Source organism: Dermacentor albipictus, chromosome 3 (genome assembly GCF_038994185.2).
Source record: "Dermacentor albipictus isolate Rhodes 1998 colony chromosome 3, USDA_Dalb.pri_finalv2, whole genome shotgun sequence".
NCBI lineage: Eukaryota > Metazoa > Arthropoda > Arachnida > Ixodida > Ixodidae > Dermacentor > Dermacentor albipictus.
Window position 1 is genome coordinate 25,560,889 of NC_091823.1, and position 18,583 is coordinate 25,579,471.

The 18,583-nt window shown below is 46.5% G+C and overlaps 2 protein-coding genes across 3 annotated transcripts; one reads left to right on the forward strand and one right to left on the reverse strand.

Annotated features, from left to right (window-relative positions):
- Positions 1 to 17: 17 nt before the first annotated feature.
- LOC135903858 (small ribosomal subunit protein eS10-like) lies at positions 18 to 8,380 on the forward strand. Of its 2 annotated transcripts, none has more exons than XM_065434262.1 (5): positions 18 to 118; positions 489 to 546; positions 1,355 to 1,622; positions 6,126 to 6,238; positions 8,289 to 8,380. In XM_065434262.1, the coding sequence occupies exons 2-5, from the start codon at positions 496 to 498 to the stop codon at positions 8,325 to 8,327; spliced, it is 471 nt and encodes a 156-aa protein (XP_065290334.1). In that variant the 5' UTR covers positions 18 to 118; positions 489 to 495; the 3' UTR covers positions 8,328 to 8,380. The 2 variants fall into 2 exon arrangements, with proteins under 2 accessions (XP_065290334.1, XP_065290335.1); XM_065434263.2 differs by lacking the exon at positions 18 to 118 and adding an exon at positions 178 to 231.
- Positions 8,361 to 18,576, reverse strand: LOC135903859 (mitochondrial inner membrane protease subunit 1). The gene is made up of 5 exons (XM_065434266.2): positions 18,321 to 18,576; positions 18,131 to 18,219; positions 17,960 to 18,068; positions 11,953 to 12,063; positions 8,361 to 8,436 (listed from the first exon to the last, which is right to left on the reverse strand). Exons 1-5 carry the CDS (start codon positions 18,429 to 18,431, stop codon positions 8,389 to 8,391), a joined length of 468 nt encoding a protein of 155 aa, XP_065290338.1. The 5' UTR covers positions 18,432 to 18,576; the 3' UTR covers positions 8,361 to 8,388.
- Between the last annotated feature and the right edge of the window lie 7 nt (positions 18,577 to 18,583).

Consider the following 18,583-nt stretch of genomic DNA (forward strand, 5'->3'; position numbering starts at 1 on the left):
TGAACCACGTGCTTAGCATAGCCTCGAACGCAAAGCTGCATGAACCGGAATAAGCGCTTGTCCCTTCTCTTCCTTTTCCGCTTAGCTTTCATGTCGGGCGCATTGTAGCCGATTGAAGGTAAGTTAAAAATCTGTTCAATCAGAATCTTATTCAAAATTATTCCATTTCGGAAACCGCGAATACCGTGCGGCATTGGCCATATGTTTGCTCGTTTGTATTATTTTAACGAGGTAAATGTTCCATTGCCCTTTATTGGGGTTCGATCCTACCGTCTTGCCTGATGAGCCGGCCTGTGGCGTTTACTTTGCGCTGAACGTGTGTTGATTGATTTGGATTTATCGCGCATTGGAAACAATCGATGGTTACTGATTTTTGGTGCGATGTTTCTGTATTCCACAAGCTTCTCCGCTTTTTGGCTGACGGAGTCATTCGGCTGTAGGTGGTGTGTGTGAGAGCGGATTGTCAATCGCTCCATTCTACCCTGCAGGTTCAACATGTTGATGCCCAAGAAGAATCGCGTGGCCATCTATGAATATTTGTTCAAGGTGAGCACACAACTGTCTTCGTGCTACTAAACCATTTTATCGGCTTCTTTGTGGTGGTCTCGCGACTAATGCAAGATTATCGTATGACCGTGTAGAGAAGCCTACTACGGCGGGCGGGCGGGCTTCTTCGGAGCCAAGCATGGTTACGAACGTCCATGGTGTATTGGGATATCTTGCTGTTTCCTGGACTGCAATCCGCCAAAAGCATCAGTAATCAGCAGCCAGTGCGTGCGCGTCCGCATATTTAACGTAACACTTTAGCTTCGAAAACTCCAAAGCATAAAACTGGTGTAGATGTCCTAATATCTTACATCCTAGGAAGGTCTCGTCGCTGGAAACCACCGTGGTTGGGGATACAAAGCGATATTGGAAGCGTTTACTGTTATTGCTTTTGTTAGCATGTTTCAAAGCTGCGAGGACAAGAAAGTAATGTGGCTCAGAAGCTCTGTTTTAAAACAGTTGGGCGTGAACTGCACAATGCATTTGCAGCGATGGGCAAGGTTGTGATTCGTTAAAATTTGTTTAAACAGTGGCGCAAATAGGGAACACGTGCTCTCGGTTTTCTGCATGCACTTCCTGCGTGCCGTACTTGTTCTACAAGCAAGCATTTTGTTCTAGCAGTATATTGAGTGCAGTAATCCTAATTCACTGGTACGACTTTCATGCATATAAGTGTTTTTCATATGCCACTGTTGATATCAAATGCATTGCGTTTATGCCCAAATTGTGAATATTACTTACATAGCGTCTCGTCTTGCCCATTTCATTAAGGTCAGGCATACTTCATTGCTCATGTCCATTCTTGTAGGAGGGTGTCCTGGTGGCGAAAAAGGATTTTCACGCACCCAAGCACCCCGAACTTGAGGCCATCCCAAACCTCCAAGTGATCAAGGCGTTGCAGTCCCTCAAGTCACGTGGCTATGTGAAGGAACAGTTTGCGTGGCGCCACTACTACTGGTACCTCACCAACGAGGGCATTCAGTATCTGCGAGACTTTCTGCACCTGCCACCAGAGATTGTGCCTGCCACCTTGAAGAAGCAGTCTCGCCAGGAGGCACCTAGCCGTAGGCCCAAGAGTGAGTAGTCGAATTCTTCCACATTTTGCTATGTGGTGAAAGCAAGGGCCTGCGGAGAGGCTCTGATGTGCATTTAAGAAACTAGTCAAAGCCACTCAGCATTATGGGGCAGCTCCTCAACAGGTGCATGTAAAGAACTGTAGGTGGTGAAAACTAATTTAAAGCTTTGCAATGCGGCATAGTAGCCCTGGTGTTGCTTTGGGACATTGAACATATTCTATGAATCAATCCAGCATTAATAAATCTGTCGGTTCTTCATGTTAAATAAAGCATAAAGCCTTTATTGCATGAAGAAATAATAGTTCGGCTAGGTGTAGAGTTTTGACAATGCAATAAAAGCAGTTGCAGGTGCATCGTGTAGGGTGTTCCACGATGGTAGTACTGTGTTCTGTGCACTATCTTGTGCCTTCACTTTATAATCCCATGTTAAATAGAATGCCACAACATATGCAAGGCTGTTGACTTCTAATTATTGGCGACTCTGCTGCTGAAGACTTACCTAGATTCATACGTAGCAGGCAACACTGAAGCTACGAAAGTAGTACAGTCATACCGAATTTGCTCAAATCCAGGTCTGCTTCATTTACAGTCCGACCCCAGAAATTGGGACGGTCAGGAAAAAACTGAAATTTCCTCTCATGCAAGTCGAACTAAAGAATGCTTGTTATCGATGTGGTTGTAGACAGGCCGAGGTAAACAGGCACCCGAACATGTTCTGAGTGATGTGTCGAACATTTGCAACCCACCTCGTCTTCGCTTGTATGATCTCGATTGTCATAGTTATTGTTGCTTTTTCTTTGTGTCTTGATAAAATAAGCAAGTTCTTTTTTCACTTTGAGGCATTGGCCTCCCTGCAGTACACTCAAAGCTGTGCTCAACTTAGTTGGTTTTTGTTTCTGCCATGTAGCCACGAGGTGTCACGTTAAGTGGTTGGCAGTTGAGGATAAAGTGCATACTTGGAATATAGACCACCCCGACTCACATAACATTTTCTTCTAAAAAAGCCATCAGCCTATATTTCTCTCTGTATATTTTTCAATGCAGTTGTTTTTTAGTTGTAATATATTTCTGTAGAAAGTGCCACAACTACATCCTGTGAACATAAGGCAATCTTGAATAGTGCATTATCTTTGTGCTTCCAGCATTTTGGTCATGACTGCAAGTGGTGTGCCGTGGCTGCTGGTCATAAACATGTCACTCTGTTCATTCAGTGGTAAATAGGCTGTGGTTGTGATGCCTTCCATTTAATAGTTACGTTGTTTTGCTACATAAAAAGTATCATACAATTTTACTTATACAGGGGTGTCTACCAAGTTGACATTCCAAATTCCCAGAGTTTTCCAGGTTTTCCGTGAGTGCCTTTGCGAAATCCCCCGAGTGACACAAAACTTCATTTTATGTCAAGACAGGTTGACACCATGTCGCCCAATGCTGTCACTCCCTAGCAAGCATGTTACAAAATAAAGAGCAACTTATTCCAGTTTGAATAGTAAGGACTAGTGTTTATTTTACTCAAAAAGAAACAAAACGGCAGAGTTAGTAAAATGCACAGCGAATAAAATATCTTTAAAGAAAACGGTAAAACCCATTGCAAGTCGTGTCGAATATTCTCAGATACGAATAAAAGGGAGATGCTTATGGAAGCAAATATTTTCGAATGTGAGCTACAGTGAAACCTCGTTAAACCGTAGTCGGCCGGAGCTCGGAAAAAGTACGTACTAAACGGTAGTACTGTTTAAGCGAAATAGCATGAGATCACCCACTTACCTGTCGAAAACGGAACTCAGCGAGAGTACGATGAAAGCGGAAAAAACATGCAGTATTTATTCACTTCGCGGGACGTAAGTGTTATTTTCGTTTGATGTCGCGGCGGCCTAGCACGACGACAGCGGCCTCAAACTTACTGAAGCTGCGTGCCAGCTTCTCAGCCAGCCCCCCCTCGATCCTCTCGGCAAACACTCGCACGGCGGATTCCTCGTTGGCGTTACGTATTCTCCGTGCACGCGCGCAGTAGTGCTGCATAAGTCCCGGGGAACCTTTTTCATTGCCGGGTGCCGGAGTTCGGAAAACTTTTCGTTTGGAACAGTTACGTTATCGCGCCCCTGTTCTCCTTGCGACGATCGCATTCATGAGGCTGACGTAACGCGCAGCTTCTGCCACTGTCGGGCCTGTCGGGAACACGCTTTCCGTGTCGTCCTCATCACTGTCGCTAGTTGACACTTCGGCAACAACAGCGGCAACGATGGTGAAAAGTCGAACCTCGTAGCCGACATCTCTTCGCGGTCGCAGCAGCGCTGCCGAGCAACTTCGCATTCCAAATGCCACACACTGTAGTCAACAGCAGATCCATGTCGCGGGCCAGCGCCGACTTCTTCGTGTCACGTTCGGTAGCACAGACGATGTCTAATTTTTCTTCTATGCTGAGCACCCGGTGTCTTTTTTATCCTAGCTTCGGCATGACACGCGTCCTCGCTTGCACGGCGTCCATGCGGCGTCGACATGCTGTTGATGTTGATGCGGCTTCACGTGCAAACGCACAGGGCGCTTGGAGGCCGTTGTACCGATCTCCGAGGCTTGTTGTTCTGCCGGGCCGCCCGATGGAGATGACGCACCGCCGTGTTTGCGCGACGAAAAGTGGAAACGCTACGTTTTAACCGATGAGTACGCAATAAGCTGGTACGGTTTATGCGGATACAAAATACATTATGTTCAATGTCCGCTGAGTCGGGGAATTGACTTTACTACTTTTAAACCGAAACTACTGTTTAAGCGGGTACGGTTTAACGAGGTTTTACTGTATTTCTATCAACTGATTGCAAGCTCATGGTATGAGGCCTGAACTTTGTCACAATTGAGATTCTCTCAAGATTTAGTAGGTCAACCTCAACTGTCCTGACATACTCTCAGCCCACGCACAAAGCCTCAGTGTTGTATTTCACTTCTTTAAAGAGTTTAGTTTGGTTTGGATGAGGGACACCTGCATGTCGACGTCAGCCAACACTTCACTTTTTGAGCTCAAGCTCCTTCAAAGAAGTGGTGGCACACTTCCTTTCCGTTCACTCCTCAGTGTGTAAGTCGTTTCTATTTTCGTCCTCGTTCTGCTGCGCGTTCACCCCCATGGACCACTTGAAGCATTTTTTGGACTCCCTAGGGGCCACAAAAACGTCCGAAAAAAATCGGGCAGTTCAAAAAGATGAATGCTTGCCTTTTACTGCCCTTAAAGGCTTAAATTGATACAGGCACATCCGTAAAAGCTCTGAAGGCCTGCTAGTACACGTATTACGCATATAGGTGCTCATACTGTGACCGGAGATGGCAGGTGCATGTTAAGGAATACATACTGTGTCCAGTGACAGTTGCCCCTTCCTACGCTTGCTTTGCTTCATTGCAATACTTTTGCATATGCTTCATTGCGTAACACTGCCATACTGAGGCAAAGCTGACTTTCGGAAACTGGCATTATGCACAGTGTTGTGCTTTACAAGCTTCGAAGCCAATCGCGAGGACCACAAAGGCTGAGTCGGTACCATTGCTCACAGCAGCGAAGTCTTTCAATGAAAAACACGACATAGGACAGCAAGAAGCTTAAGAGCGAACATCGAAGCAGCTAGGCCTAGCGTTGCTGTGGTGGTGGCTACAGCTGCCAGTGGATCTGCGTGCGAGAGTGCCGGTTCGAGCTAGGCAGCAAGGTAATCAAAATGGCGGCAGTGGTGGTGGCTTTGATTAATGCCGTTTCCGACCTGCGGTCACGATAAAAAGTTAGAAAAATCGGACGGCGAAGGGTTCTCGCGCCTGAAATTTTAGACGTTCTTCTACAGCGACTCTATGGGGTATGTGGTAGTGCCGCAATGCCATCCGGAAAGTCTGTAGTTGACAACTCCTCCAGCGGACGACGTGGCGTCAAAAAGGACTTGCTACGATTACCCTGTTATTCGAGCCAGCATTACAGGGACTTGTTCCCTTTCAACAATATAACCGTTCATTTCCCCTGGTAGAAGCACACATTCCCCGAGATTTCCTGTTTTTTCCGGTTGGTAGACACCCTGATATAGTTACATGACTGATACCCATATATTTTCTTTTCATATGTGATGCGCACTTTGGTTGTGATTGCATGTAGCTGAACTCTCTCTAGTCCTCACAACATTGCTTGCTATGTATGAAATGGAATGTCTAAGACCCGAAACCTTTGCTATGCTTAACTATATTTCTTTTCTTGGCACCCACACTTTTAATAAACAACCAGTTGACTATTTCATGCTTTCCATGACAAGTCAAGACCTACCTTTTCTTAATTTCAGCTGTACACAGCTGTAGTTGAAGGTTGAAGCTATAGTGAATAGTCATTCTCTTTGAGGGGAATTTCCTGCTGCATTCTTGACCTTGTATATTTATTTGTAACTGCGAGTGCTTTCTGGTGGTGTAATAGCTGTGGCTGTTACGTCTCCACGTAGCGTAGTTGTCAGTGTTGTAACTAAACATTATGCTTTGCTGCTGTTGCAGTGACACAAGACATGCAGAGCAAGACGACAGACGACCGCAGCGACTACAGGAGAGCACCAGGTCTGGACAAGAAGGGCGACGTAGGACCAGGAACAGATACCAACTTTGATTTCGTAAGTTTTTGCCATATCGGAAGATTTTGTCTTTAGAACTCTTGGTGCTTTTGTGTATGTAGGTAAGCATTTTTTCTGAGTGGTTATGTCAGGAGTTGCAGTACATTGGTTCTAGTACTATGGGTTACCTAATTTAGTGCCTCTTTGTGCTTGCTTGTGTAGGTCTGACAGTCGCACATTATGGAGATAGAGACACCTCATAATGTGTTGTGCCTCAATTTGTGAGGTCTTCGTGCCACCCTTCTAGAGGTGTTACATTTTAGTAACTTAGAAATCATTTAGCTTGATTACATTTTGCCTTTAGCTACCCTCCAAGCAATTGGCAATTGGTTTGTAAATTATTTGGGCTAAGTATCGCTTTAATTCTGGTTGGCACTTCATTCAAACCCGTCAAAATATTAGGCTCTCGTAATCTGCAGGTGACTGTTATGTCCTCAGTGCAGCTTAGGCACGTAGTAGTAGTAGTACATACCTGCCAACCTGTGAAAATTAAACTTTGCAAGAATCTCACGAACACAACACTGGAAGGGAATAGCATACATTTTTTTGTTGTCCCAAGCATGCTTTTTGTGGGATACATGCAATTTATTAAAGATTATTTATCATTATACACAAGCAGCAGCAAATTTTGAACACTGTAATTGACAAGCAACACAGCAACATTGCTGTTGCCAATTACACCTGATTTTTCAATCTGTTCACTTAAAGAAGTTACCCCTTTGGTTTCCTTTCACAAATGGAAAGACATTTAAGAGAAAAATTTTTTGCTAACAGCATTTACTTTTTTGCAAAACTACTAAACATGCGTAAAATTGTGGCAGCACGAATTCATAAAGCTTGCGAAAAAATATGGAAGTTGGCAGGTAATTGCCTCTGTGTAATCAGCTTTTCTTGTGCATTTTCTGTCCCTAACATTTTAGTTGTGAAGTTGTGCATTTCACTTATCAAATTGGTATAAGGATGGTTATTCATTGCACAGAGAAAGGCTGACAAATGTGTATGGTTCTGGAGGGAAAGAAATACCGTATTTATTCGAATATAGGTCGACCTTCTTTTTTTCCAGAAATGTTACCCATAATTAGCTATCGACCTATATTTGTGATCGAAGCTAGAAAAAGTACTGAGCTAATGGAGTTCCAATCTGGAACAGAGCTGGAGCCGGAGCTGCGAGGGCCAAGGCCACAAACCAAAACGCCCTGCCATGCATGTCGATACCATACATCGAAGCCGCAGTCACGCAAATCACAAATGTCTTATTTACTCTATTCTAACATGCACTGATTGTAATGTGCACCCGTACAGTACAGTACTAACTAAATTAACAACCATGGTTTTATGTGCGCACAAGCAAACATGAGCACATCTCACTTGATGACCTCAGAAACTCGCCGTCAAAATGCTGGAGTGAGGAAGCGTGGCGGATTCTGTTCTCATAGGTCGCTTTCAATATAAGGCCAAGGCGATCGTCACAAATTCGCCCTGTTTCGGTGCAATGTGTTGCTTTGCTGGCGAAAACCACCTTCTGTTTCCAGTCCCACACGAAAGTTTCGCACACTCTAAACACCCATGATGCAGCCCGATTTCCATCTGTCTCCGCACATATCACTTTTAAATGCGGCATCAAGAACTTCGCACTTCATGCTGGTAGAGCAAACACAGAAAATGGGAAGACAGATGGTGGACTAATGCCCAAGTACACATACTGCAGCACATGGAGGAAGCTACAGAAGCTGGACTCGAAGCACGTATGAGGCGGCCATATTGAAATGCCGATAGCGATATGGTAATGCAGATTTATGGCCGTACTCAATTCTACTGTGCCTATTCTAATGGTTGATCTATATTCGAATAACTTTTTATTTCATGGGGAGCGCAATCTGTAGGAGTTCACCTATATTTGTGCTTTGAGTAAATGTGGTAATTTGTTGCTTCGTTATATTATAAAGTGCAGAACAAAAATTGATCTCTATGCCAAGTTGGGCATAAATGGAGCTTGACAATAAGTTTTGTTGTGTGGCGGGGTCTAAAAAGAGTTTTCTTTCTTTTACAGCGGGGAGGCTTCGGACGTGGCCGTGGAGCTCCTCAGTAGAACAGTTCCAACACTCGTCTAGAGGCATGTGAATAAACTTGCTGCAGACAAAACAGTCTCTTTATTGTGCATTATCCCGGAAGAAAGTGATGTTCCTGTATGGGTACAGCTGCAAGACCAAGAGGAAACAGCATGCAAATTAGCATTTATGGCACTTGCTCACATGAGGTCTACCAGCCCTTGTATAATTTCTTTTTCAGCCACTTTCTTCAAACAAGCTACAGCGCAGAGATTACACAAAGGTGTCCAGTCAACCTTTAGTGACCGGACATGTATTAGGAAGTTATGTATTCGAAATAACGCACCTAGGAGTCTTTGCGTACTCAACACCCAGCAGTTTGCGTCTGCTAACTTTGGGTGCGCGAAACATAAAAACTCCGCATTACCAAAATTCGGGCAACTTCCCAGTACACGTCCGGTCCCCTGCTCCAAGTCGAAAGCCACATTGCACTTGGCATGCATTTCTAAAGGTGGTGTGCACAATTATTCAGCATGCTATTGAGGAAATTAAGCTTTATACAAAGCTATGAAAACTCTAGGTTCCTTAACTCAGACCTTTGGTATGCCCATGTGATTCAGTATTACGATTAATACCGATATTACGATAATAATATTACGATATTACCAGTTTTAACAATATATTGGTTATGACATATAGTTCTGCGGAAACCCGCAAGGTGGAGAGAAGTAATTAATAAAGGGAATCTGACATCCACTTGTTCGTAGCAATTGCTACAAAGGAAACCCATACGCATTCCTCGAAAGAAAAGCCTCAGAGTCCTGAGGAAATTTGTCCTTGTCCAGGACTCGAACCCGGGACCACCGCCTTTCCGGGGCAGCAGCTCTACCATCTGAGCTAACTAGGCGGCTAGCAGATAGCACGAAGCAAGGCACGTGTTTGACGTATAGTTCTGCGGAAGCCCGCAAAACTATACTTTATTAATATAACCCTTTATTACCCTTCATTAATATATTGGTTATAACAATGAGAAGCTGCTGTACTGTCAATTTTTGTATGTTTTCCATGGAGAATTAACCCGCTTATTACGATGCCGCATTATCGGTTATAACGATGAAGCTTGGCTGTCCGAGCCGACAGGTAGTGAAATGCGGAATTCTTGAAAAGAAAATGAGAAATTCAAGCCGCTGTTACAACAGCCACCGCACGCTCATTTTCAAGCCATCTCCTAGCACCTCTCTCCCGTCGCCCCCCCCCTTCCGAACACAAATGGACTGCACTGTTCGCATGTTGATCGCTGGCTCCTCATTCGTCGTTCTGCAAACAGCTTAATTGCTCGTGTTGGTCTTCGTTGTTTGCGTCGAAATCTTTCCTGGCAACGCAGTTTCTCGCCACTGAAATGGAAGATGGCTGATCCGCCTGCTGATAATTAGCAATGTACGCGTTGCCAGTGAAAAAGTGCACGGCTGTAGATTTGGAAATTAAGTGTTTCTAACCGATGCGATCGTCACGAACGTGCTTGCATAAGATAGCGTCGGCGACAACGGCAGCAATGACGCGGTAGGGCAGGCTGCCTCAACGTTGTCCTTGCAGGAGGCCTGGCAGATGATTCAGTCGCTCCAGGGCTTAGTTTTCGCGAGGAACCTTCTGCTCCACTACGTGGAGCACCTGGATGCCTTGGAGAAGAAGGATGTCGGCAAGCTTCACGCAAGGCATACACGGCTGAGGGACGTAGGGTTTTCTCATGCAAGCCAGTGAGAAGTATGTGTATGTGTCGAGATGCTTGTGGCGATCTCAGCGTTTCTTCTGGATTTTTCAAGCTGACGGGCTGCCGTGGCAGCGCCCTCGCCATCTTTAAAAGGCCCCTTTCGGGGCCACCAAAGTGATGCCTCAGCAGTACTCGCATATTGTTTCCCACCCGTGACACCTCTTTGTAGTTGTTATAGCAGTGCCATTCTTTAACGCCGACAGCCGCAGCTTGCTACACGCAATAGGAGCGCCCAGGAAGCAGTTAAATGAGTGAACACAATGAGCAGTTGGATGGAGGAAGGTGGTGGGGAGTGGTACTGGCCTCCCCGCCATTATAGTGTTCTCACAACAGTTCTGCCATCCCCCTATTTTGATTTTTTCATGCAACCCGGTTATAACAATGGAATTTTCATGGCACCTGAATATTGTTATAAGTGGGTTTGACTGTATACCTTAAAGGAGTACTAAGAAAATTTGTCTTGTTTCAATTTCTTTCTGTTGTGGAGCCTCTCCCCTGAGAGTACAAGTCATTAATTATCTTGAGCTTCAGTGTGACCTGTTCAACATGCATGCTAAGTGCAAAGTGGCTTTTGATGTGAAAACAGACTTGTCATCAAAACCTATTGTGGCGGTCTCGTGTTGCCTGTATCACTGATGTGTACACACACTGCGGCTGTGTTACAAGAAGCAGAGTCTGCACTTGATGGGACAGGAGGAGAAAGCGTGCCTCCTGCATTTCCAAAAGAAGCCAAAGAAGGGCCAATTTGGCAGCTTTCAGTGACATGGTTGTGTGGTCTTCAATCACCACACCAGGCTGACTGGCACACTTTTAAGTTATTTGTGATGCCATGTGACCACCATCCCCACTTTCTGTGATGTGGTGAATAGAAGCCTTGCTTCTTTAGGTAATTAGCTTTGACTGAATAGCTTTGTCATCAAGCTTAATTTTCTCAAGAGCATGCCGAATGATTAGGTACGCCACCTTTTGAGATGCATGCAAAGTGCAAATGTGGCTTTGGACACGAAGTGGGAGACTGAGCATACATTGGGAAGTTATTCGAAATAACACACCTAGACGTCTTTACACACCCAACGCTCAGCAGTTTGCATTCTCTAACTTTGGGCGTGCAATACCTAAAAGTCCCCATTACTGAAATTTGAGTTGGTTTTAATGTGGTATTGAAAACCATTTACCAGCCAGCATGGGTTGTCAGTTGCAAGCCCCACTGTGACCACTGAAACCTAGCTGTGCACGACCGAATTGGCCTTTCTATACCTTTTTGCCGCACTTCTCTGCATTTGACTTGGCATTAAGCTTTCTACAAAGCTATGGAGTCGAAAGCTAGCTGGCTACCTAAAGAAGCAATGCTTTTATGTCGATAGTTCTTTAGAAGGGCACTAAAGCGAAACACAAAATCAGTTTTGATGGATAAAGCGTTCTTTGAAAACATTGTTGTCGTTAATTTCGAAATAATAGGTTGATTATTAGAAGAGAAAATGATGTTCGAAGTTCTAGTTTCTGAATCTTGCGCAGAGTCCTCGACGCTAGCATGTCACTGTGACGTTGGGGATTCCAAAGTATTTTCTCGTATTTGGGCCATGTTACCTAAACAGAAGTTACTAATGCTTGCCATATTTGATCGTTGGCTCCTTTAGGACAAAATGTAGTCTATCTTTATCGCTAAAGAATTAACTAGGCCCTACAAAACACTGGCGAAATCCATGATGTCATAGTGAGATGGTGCGGAAACTACAAGGTGTTGCCACCCGGCTTTTATTATTGTGCTCTTTCTGGCTTACCAAGCGTCTTCTCGTGGTGTTTTTGATGTTGTAGAAGAGCAATTTACAGATACAGAAGACAATTTTTCTCTTTTGTGTCTCTTTACATGCCAAGAGCAATGGGGTGCAAAGCCTTACCCTGCACACTGCTCTTCCCCTGACAAGGCCGAGTGGAACGGGGCCATATACGCGGGAATCCGTTGAGTTCTCCTTATTGTCACCTTCGAGCCAAACATGTCCTTTCGGTATCTGCAAAGAATAGAAAATGTCGCCTGATGTACTAAATGTCCAACATACTGTTGAATGGGGCCATCAATTCCATTGTTTGAGATATAGTAACTTGATTCCTTGAGATGGCTGCTGACATTATAGTACACTCATTTAGTACCAACAGACCAACTTGTTCAATGTAAAATCTTTAGTTCACATAGTAGCGCAACATCAATAGTGGAGAGAGAGAGAGAGAGAAAAAACATTTATTAGAACCATCGAGGTGGTTGCACTTGAGGTCGAGTGGGTGGTGTCCTCATTCCAGGACTCCACTGGCCATGGCTGCTCGACGTACTTGCTGGACGAGAGCTTCTTGTCCCGCCAGGGTATCGCCGGTCAGCTGTACCTCCCACCGCTCAAATTGCGTGCTAGGAGTGTTGAGGTTTGCCCCCGCACCCCCACGAGATGTGGAAGAGTGTAGGGCGTGTGTCGTCGCACCAGGGGCAGATGCTGCGATATGTATGTGGGAACATTTTGCTGTATTTGTGTAGGTTAGGAAATGTGTTTGTCTGAATAAGTCGGAGAGCTACGGCATCTTCAGTGCTGAGCTTTCTGTGAGGCGGAGGATAAATCCTGCGGTTGAGTTGCTGGATCTCGAGTCGGTCGTAGTAATTGGACGGCAGGGGCATGAAGGTAAATGGTGGGGATTGATGAGACGATTCGTCTTGCCCCGCTCGGTTGATTAGCGCTCGAGCTAGGGCGTTCGCCCTCTCGTTCCCCTCCAGACCCGCGTGGCCCGGCGTCCACGTGATTTGATGGTATTCTTGCAGCCTCGGGCCTAGAATCTGAGCCGCCAGCAGCGGTGTTCGTCCATTGGTAAAGTTACGGCAGGCCTGTTGCGAGTCGGTAACGACATGGACTTCCCTGCCTACCCTGTCTTCTTGCTTTATTACCAGTGCCGCGGCTATGGTCTCAGCCACAGCTGGGGTCTCTGCCCTTACGGAGGCCGCGAGGGTCAAGGAGTTGTCTCTTCCGTTCACGGCGGCTACCGCAAAGAGGCCCCCTACAGGGTACGCCGCCACGTCCACGTACGTTACGTACGGGTCACCCTTAAATTGTCGGCGCTGTCTGTCGACGCGAGCCTTGCGTCGTCCTTCATGGAGTTCATGGCTCATGTGCTTCGGTATCGGGTTCGCCTTGATTTTGCCTCTGACCTCAGGCGGGAGTGATCGTTGCCCATCGAGGGCACGGAGCTCCGTTGCCGTTCCGGTCCGGTGGAGGATGGCTCTGCCCGCCGCCGTCTTCTGCAGTCTGGTCTTTTGCGAAGCCATAACCGCGTCCGACAGCTCAGCGAAGGTGTTGTGGATCCCGAGGGCCGCTAACTTCTCGTTTGAGGTGGTGACAGGGAGACCCAGGGCCGTTTTGTACGCGCCTCTGATGATGGCATCGACTTGTTCTTGGTCGCGTTTGTTTAGCGAGTGATAGTGATACGGCATGCTATACGTGATTCTGCTGATCACCAGAGCCTGGACGAGGCGAAGCGTGTCCTCTTCTCGCATGCCCTTGCGGCTTCTTGTAATTCGTTTTATAATCCGCGAGACCTGGTTGGTGGCAGACCTTAGGGTTTGGATGGTGTGGGAGGCTTTCAGGTTGCTCTGGATCCAAAAACCCAGAATCCTAGTCTTATTGCCCTCCGTGATCTTCTGGCCCTCAAGATAGAGGTCGATAGGGCCGGGAGACTTGTAGATTCCTCCTCCGTGCACCCGGATCACCTCGGACTTTTCTGGCGCACAACGCATCCCGCTCGCTGCCGCAAATCTCTCCACGGCCGTCGCGGCCTCTTGAAGGGTCGCCTCTTTTCGCGCTAGGGAGCCCTTGGTGGCCCAGAGCGTGATGTCGTCTGCGTACAGGGCGTAACCTAGGTCGGGGATCTTCCGCAGCTCTTTGGTCAGCGCTAGCATCGCGACGTTGAATAGAATCGGGGAGATTATCGCCCCCTGCGGTGTTCCTTTGTTCGGCACGTCGACCGTATCCGATCGAGTCTGGCCAATTCCGATGGTTGCCGTCCGGCCCGTCAAGAACGATTTAACGTAATTAAAGATGTGCTCCCCGCAGCTGATGTCGTTCAGTCCCTTGAGAATGGCCTCGTGAGAGATGTTATCGAAGGCCCCTTTTAGGTCGAGTGCGAGCAGGAGATGTTCTCCTCCCTTCGGGATGCCCTTAAGAACTTCTTCCCTTAGGATTAGGAACGCATCTTGCGCAGAAAGTCCCGGCCTGAAGCCAAGCATGGTGTGCGGGAAGAGGTCACCGTCCTCTATGTAATGTTGGAGGCGGGTTTCGATGACCCTCTCGTACAGCTTGCCGAGGCACGAAGTCAGCGAGATGGGACGCAGGGCGTCGATCGCGGGCTTCTTGCCGGGTTTGGGAATGGTCACGATTTCCGCGTGTTTCCACTCGTTCGGTACGTGGCCCTTGCTCCAGAGTTCCTCGTTTAGGCATTCGGTGAAGTCCTGGATGTGCATCGGGCTCAGGTTTCTAATCATGGCATTGGTGATTTTGTCAACTCCGGGAGCAGTGTTGCGCTGTGAGGCTCGTGCCGCGGCATACACCTCTTCCTCCGTGATGGGAGCGTCCAGTTCTGGTCTTGGTTCTCCTTCATATTTTAGGAGGCAGGGTTGTATGGCGTCGCTTCCAAGGTATCTGGTTATTAGGGTGTCAATCAGATCCTGGTCGTTTCCGGGGAACTTGTGAGCGATTTCTCGGAGCGTCCGACTGGTTGTCGATTTCGCCTTGTCGGGCTCAATCAGGCAACGTAGGATGGCCCACGTCTGCGCCGTACTCAGGGTACCCTTGAGCGAGGTGCAAAACTGTACCCAATTTTGATGCGTCAGCTTGTTTGCGTAATTTCTGGCTTCGTCTGTTATTTTCTCGATTCGTAGACGTAGCTTCCGGTTTAACCGCTGTCGCTTCCACCGTTTGAGGAGGCCCTCACGGGCTTCCCACAGGTGTAAGAGCCGGCGGTCGACTTCGGGCGTCTCGACCGTGCGCTGGATGGTTTTAGTGGTTTGGATGTGGGCGTCCCGGAGGTGCTGCATCCATTCCGCTATGTCTCTTATACCGTTTTCGGGCGGGGGGTACTGCCTGAATGCCTCCCAGTCCGTAAGCCTAATTTCGCCAATTGTTCTCTTGAGTTTCGGCGTGGATACCGAGATGCTGAGGATGTAGTGATCGCTGCCCAATGTTTCGCCCAGGTGCGCCCATGAGTATTCCCTTACGTTTTTGACAAATGACAGGTCCGGAAACGTGTCTCGACTTACACTATTGCCTACTCGGGTTGGTTGGAGGAGATTGGTTATCAATTCGAGGCCCATTTGGTCAACCGCATCGAGGAGCGACCTCCCCTTTTGCGTGTCTTGTTGGTAGCCCCAAGTCGTGTGTCTAGCGTTCATGTCTCCCACCACAACCAGCTGGTTGCCGCCAGCGGCTCTCACACTCTCGTAAATGATGTTGCGGAAGTCGTCTTTCTGAGCCCTCGGTGGACTGTACAAATTCAGGATGAAGGTGCTACGTCTACCCCTCTTCTGCGGGAGGACTTCCACTAGCACGTGATTAATGTCATGATGTTGATAATGTTGTCCCACGGCCGTCACCGTTTTGTGAACTAAAACCGCGACCTTCGGTGATCCCGCGTGTTTAATTACGTAGTAACCCCGCAGCCTGATCGGCTGGTTCCCGACCTCCTGAAGGCAGATGACGTCGGGGGGGTATAGGTGATTTTGGATGAAAAGTTGGAGTGAACTTGCCTTCTTGTTGAAAGAGCGACAATTCCACTGCCAGATCACGAGGTGTTCAGGCGCGCTGCGTGTGGTATTAGCCACTGCTGACGTTCATGGCACCGCCGTCACAGTTTTCGGCGTCCCTGACGTCACCCGTGTTGTTTATGCGCCTGTACGCCTTGATGATCAATAGTGGAGAATAGTGCAACATAGAAAGGTTTGAAGGTACTGCTTTCAACCTTGGGACTTTCATCTGGGAATTTTTTGTGCCATTTGGGGACAAATGGAACTTTTCAAATTTGGTTCACAAATTTTCTTGCATCACATCAAGCTGAGTTTAAGCCTCTACACTCTATTTTTGGAACCTTCTGCCTAGTGCATACCTCGTGCCTTGAATGGCACAAAAATGGTCTTGCATTAATCAGCGGCCGTATCTAAGACCATCACAGTCCAGAATTGAGAAGTCTGAAGAACCACATATTGCTTACACCACTTCGAGTTGGCAGATCATGAGAAAAGCCTTCAATTTATTGCCAGAAGCTACAGTGGGAATAATTTTATATTATTCCTGTATTTTGTCGTTCAGGCACACCTATTTTAAAAATTTCTTTAGATACAAAAAATTTGGACTAGAAAGAGTTAACTGCTCCAAATAAACTTGCAGCAGGTCTCATGTACTTGGTATCTAGAAACACAGTTCTCTCAACTGTTCCATTCATAGCCTCATTTGCCTTTATCTGCACGAGGAGGGAAATGACACAGAAAAATATGTATTAGCTCTGCACCACCTCCTTGACCTACGACATTTTGGTGCGACACCCTGAACTTTACCACAGTGGGACAAACCCATGTCAAAGATCCTAAATGACAGCTGTTGTCACAGCTGGCCTCTCATACCTTGAAAAAAATGTCTCGCCTAAAATTTGTATATTCATTCACACTCGCTCAGTTGGTTCTCCTGGACTAAAACTTTCCTTTCAGTAAGAGTTCATTCCAGTTCTCTAATAAATCACCATTAATTTGTTGTATGCACTTTGACTTTGTAATTTCAGCTAAATGTTAACTTGCTTTCATTCTCTAATCCATGCTTCGTTTATGCGCTCAGTTTCCTAAGCAGCTTGTCCCATGTTTTTGCTGCATACTGGAAGCGCACACTGCAGTAACCTTTTTTTTTTTAAGGAGTGTTATTGTGGCCAAACAGTAACTCCATACCTGGATAGGCCGACTAAGTTTTCAGACTACTACTAACTGCGACTTACTACCTATGTAAGCTCTTGTTGCCTTGCTAAAACGTGTTTGAGCCAATTTTCAAGCTTACCTTCAAGCTTGACCTCAGTGGGTGGTTCTCAACAATTTGTTGGTCAGCTCCCGTGTTGTGTAATAGGCCAATTTAGCTGACAAATTTGGTGTGGCATTCTTTCGTAGTTCTCAGTTGTTTTGAAAACTTGCAGATAAGCGTTGACAGCCGCGATCTTGGTCAGGATTATTTTCTACTTTTCTTTAAGACCAATCGCTGTGCATTTCTTGTATTTTCTAGCCCGTTTGAGAACCTATATCTACTTTTAGTTCCTTGTCAACTACGTATGCACATATACTTGAAAGCAACCCAGTTCCTCCAGTAGCAACGCAACAGCCAAAGCGGCCACGCATGAAGGGCGGGCAACTGAAGCTGGTTACGAAGCTAGTCATAATGTTCCATCTTGTTTATCGCGTGCCGATTGGGTTGGGCCAAGTTTTGCCTTGGCGCTGGGCGAAGTGTAGGCCACTGTTCCGATTGAGCTTGTCCAAAAACAAGTGACTGCCATGCCAATACTGCAACGCTCCACGTTTCGCTTCAGACCTCCAGAAAACGAACAATTTCCGACTCATTCCAACCACGGAATGACAACTCCGCAACGTCGATGATAAAACAGCGCTAAAGCCACAGCGTAACATCTTCTTTCTTCTCTTTACGTTCGTCTTTAGCGCTGTTATATTACGTTACCAAACCAGCTCGTCCAGTTGTCCTTAATTTTGCAATGCATTGGGCAAAATAACACACTTCAAAAATAACCCCAACTATATTCACGCACGGACAAGTTCGCGGATGTTGTGACATAGCATACATTTTTATTATGCAGGCTAGAGTGTTCGTTCGGCGCACAAAACGTTGCACGTACCCTTTGCACGAAGAGTCCTGAAATCAACTGGTCTCCGTGAACACCAACGACTCTCTTGCAGATATACTGCTTCGGATTGTTGGGGCACTTCGCTATGACGATGTCGCCTCTGTAAAAAAGTGGTGTTGCTTTTCGCCCAACTTTTCCAATGCACGTCGACTGTCAATTTACCTCTGAATGCGGTTCGTGTGCACAGATATATGTTCAGTGAGAAGGATGTCGTTTGAAGCAATAGTGGGCTCCATGGAAGACCCGCTGCACTGAAAAGGTTATGACGGTTACCGTCTTTGATTACGCTCGAACATTCGTGTTGATGACCATAGTATGGTCAAAATGACAAAATGACAAGCTAAGCACTTACTATAACTAGGTCTCCACAGAACTCGACGACACAGTACGCAATGGCAACGCTCTGGGCAACGAATCCGGTAGCACGCAAACATCGCGACAAAACACGACGTACGAGCGTCATGTGATGAAGTACAGCAAACAATACCTATATTAAACAATATTTTTTCTTGCTTTGCAATGGTAGACAAGCATTTCCGTTAATTAAGCTAAATGCATACGAAAAGCTTACAGCGGGCAACCGCTATGATCCGCAGCAAACCGCACGCCCTGCTT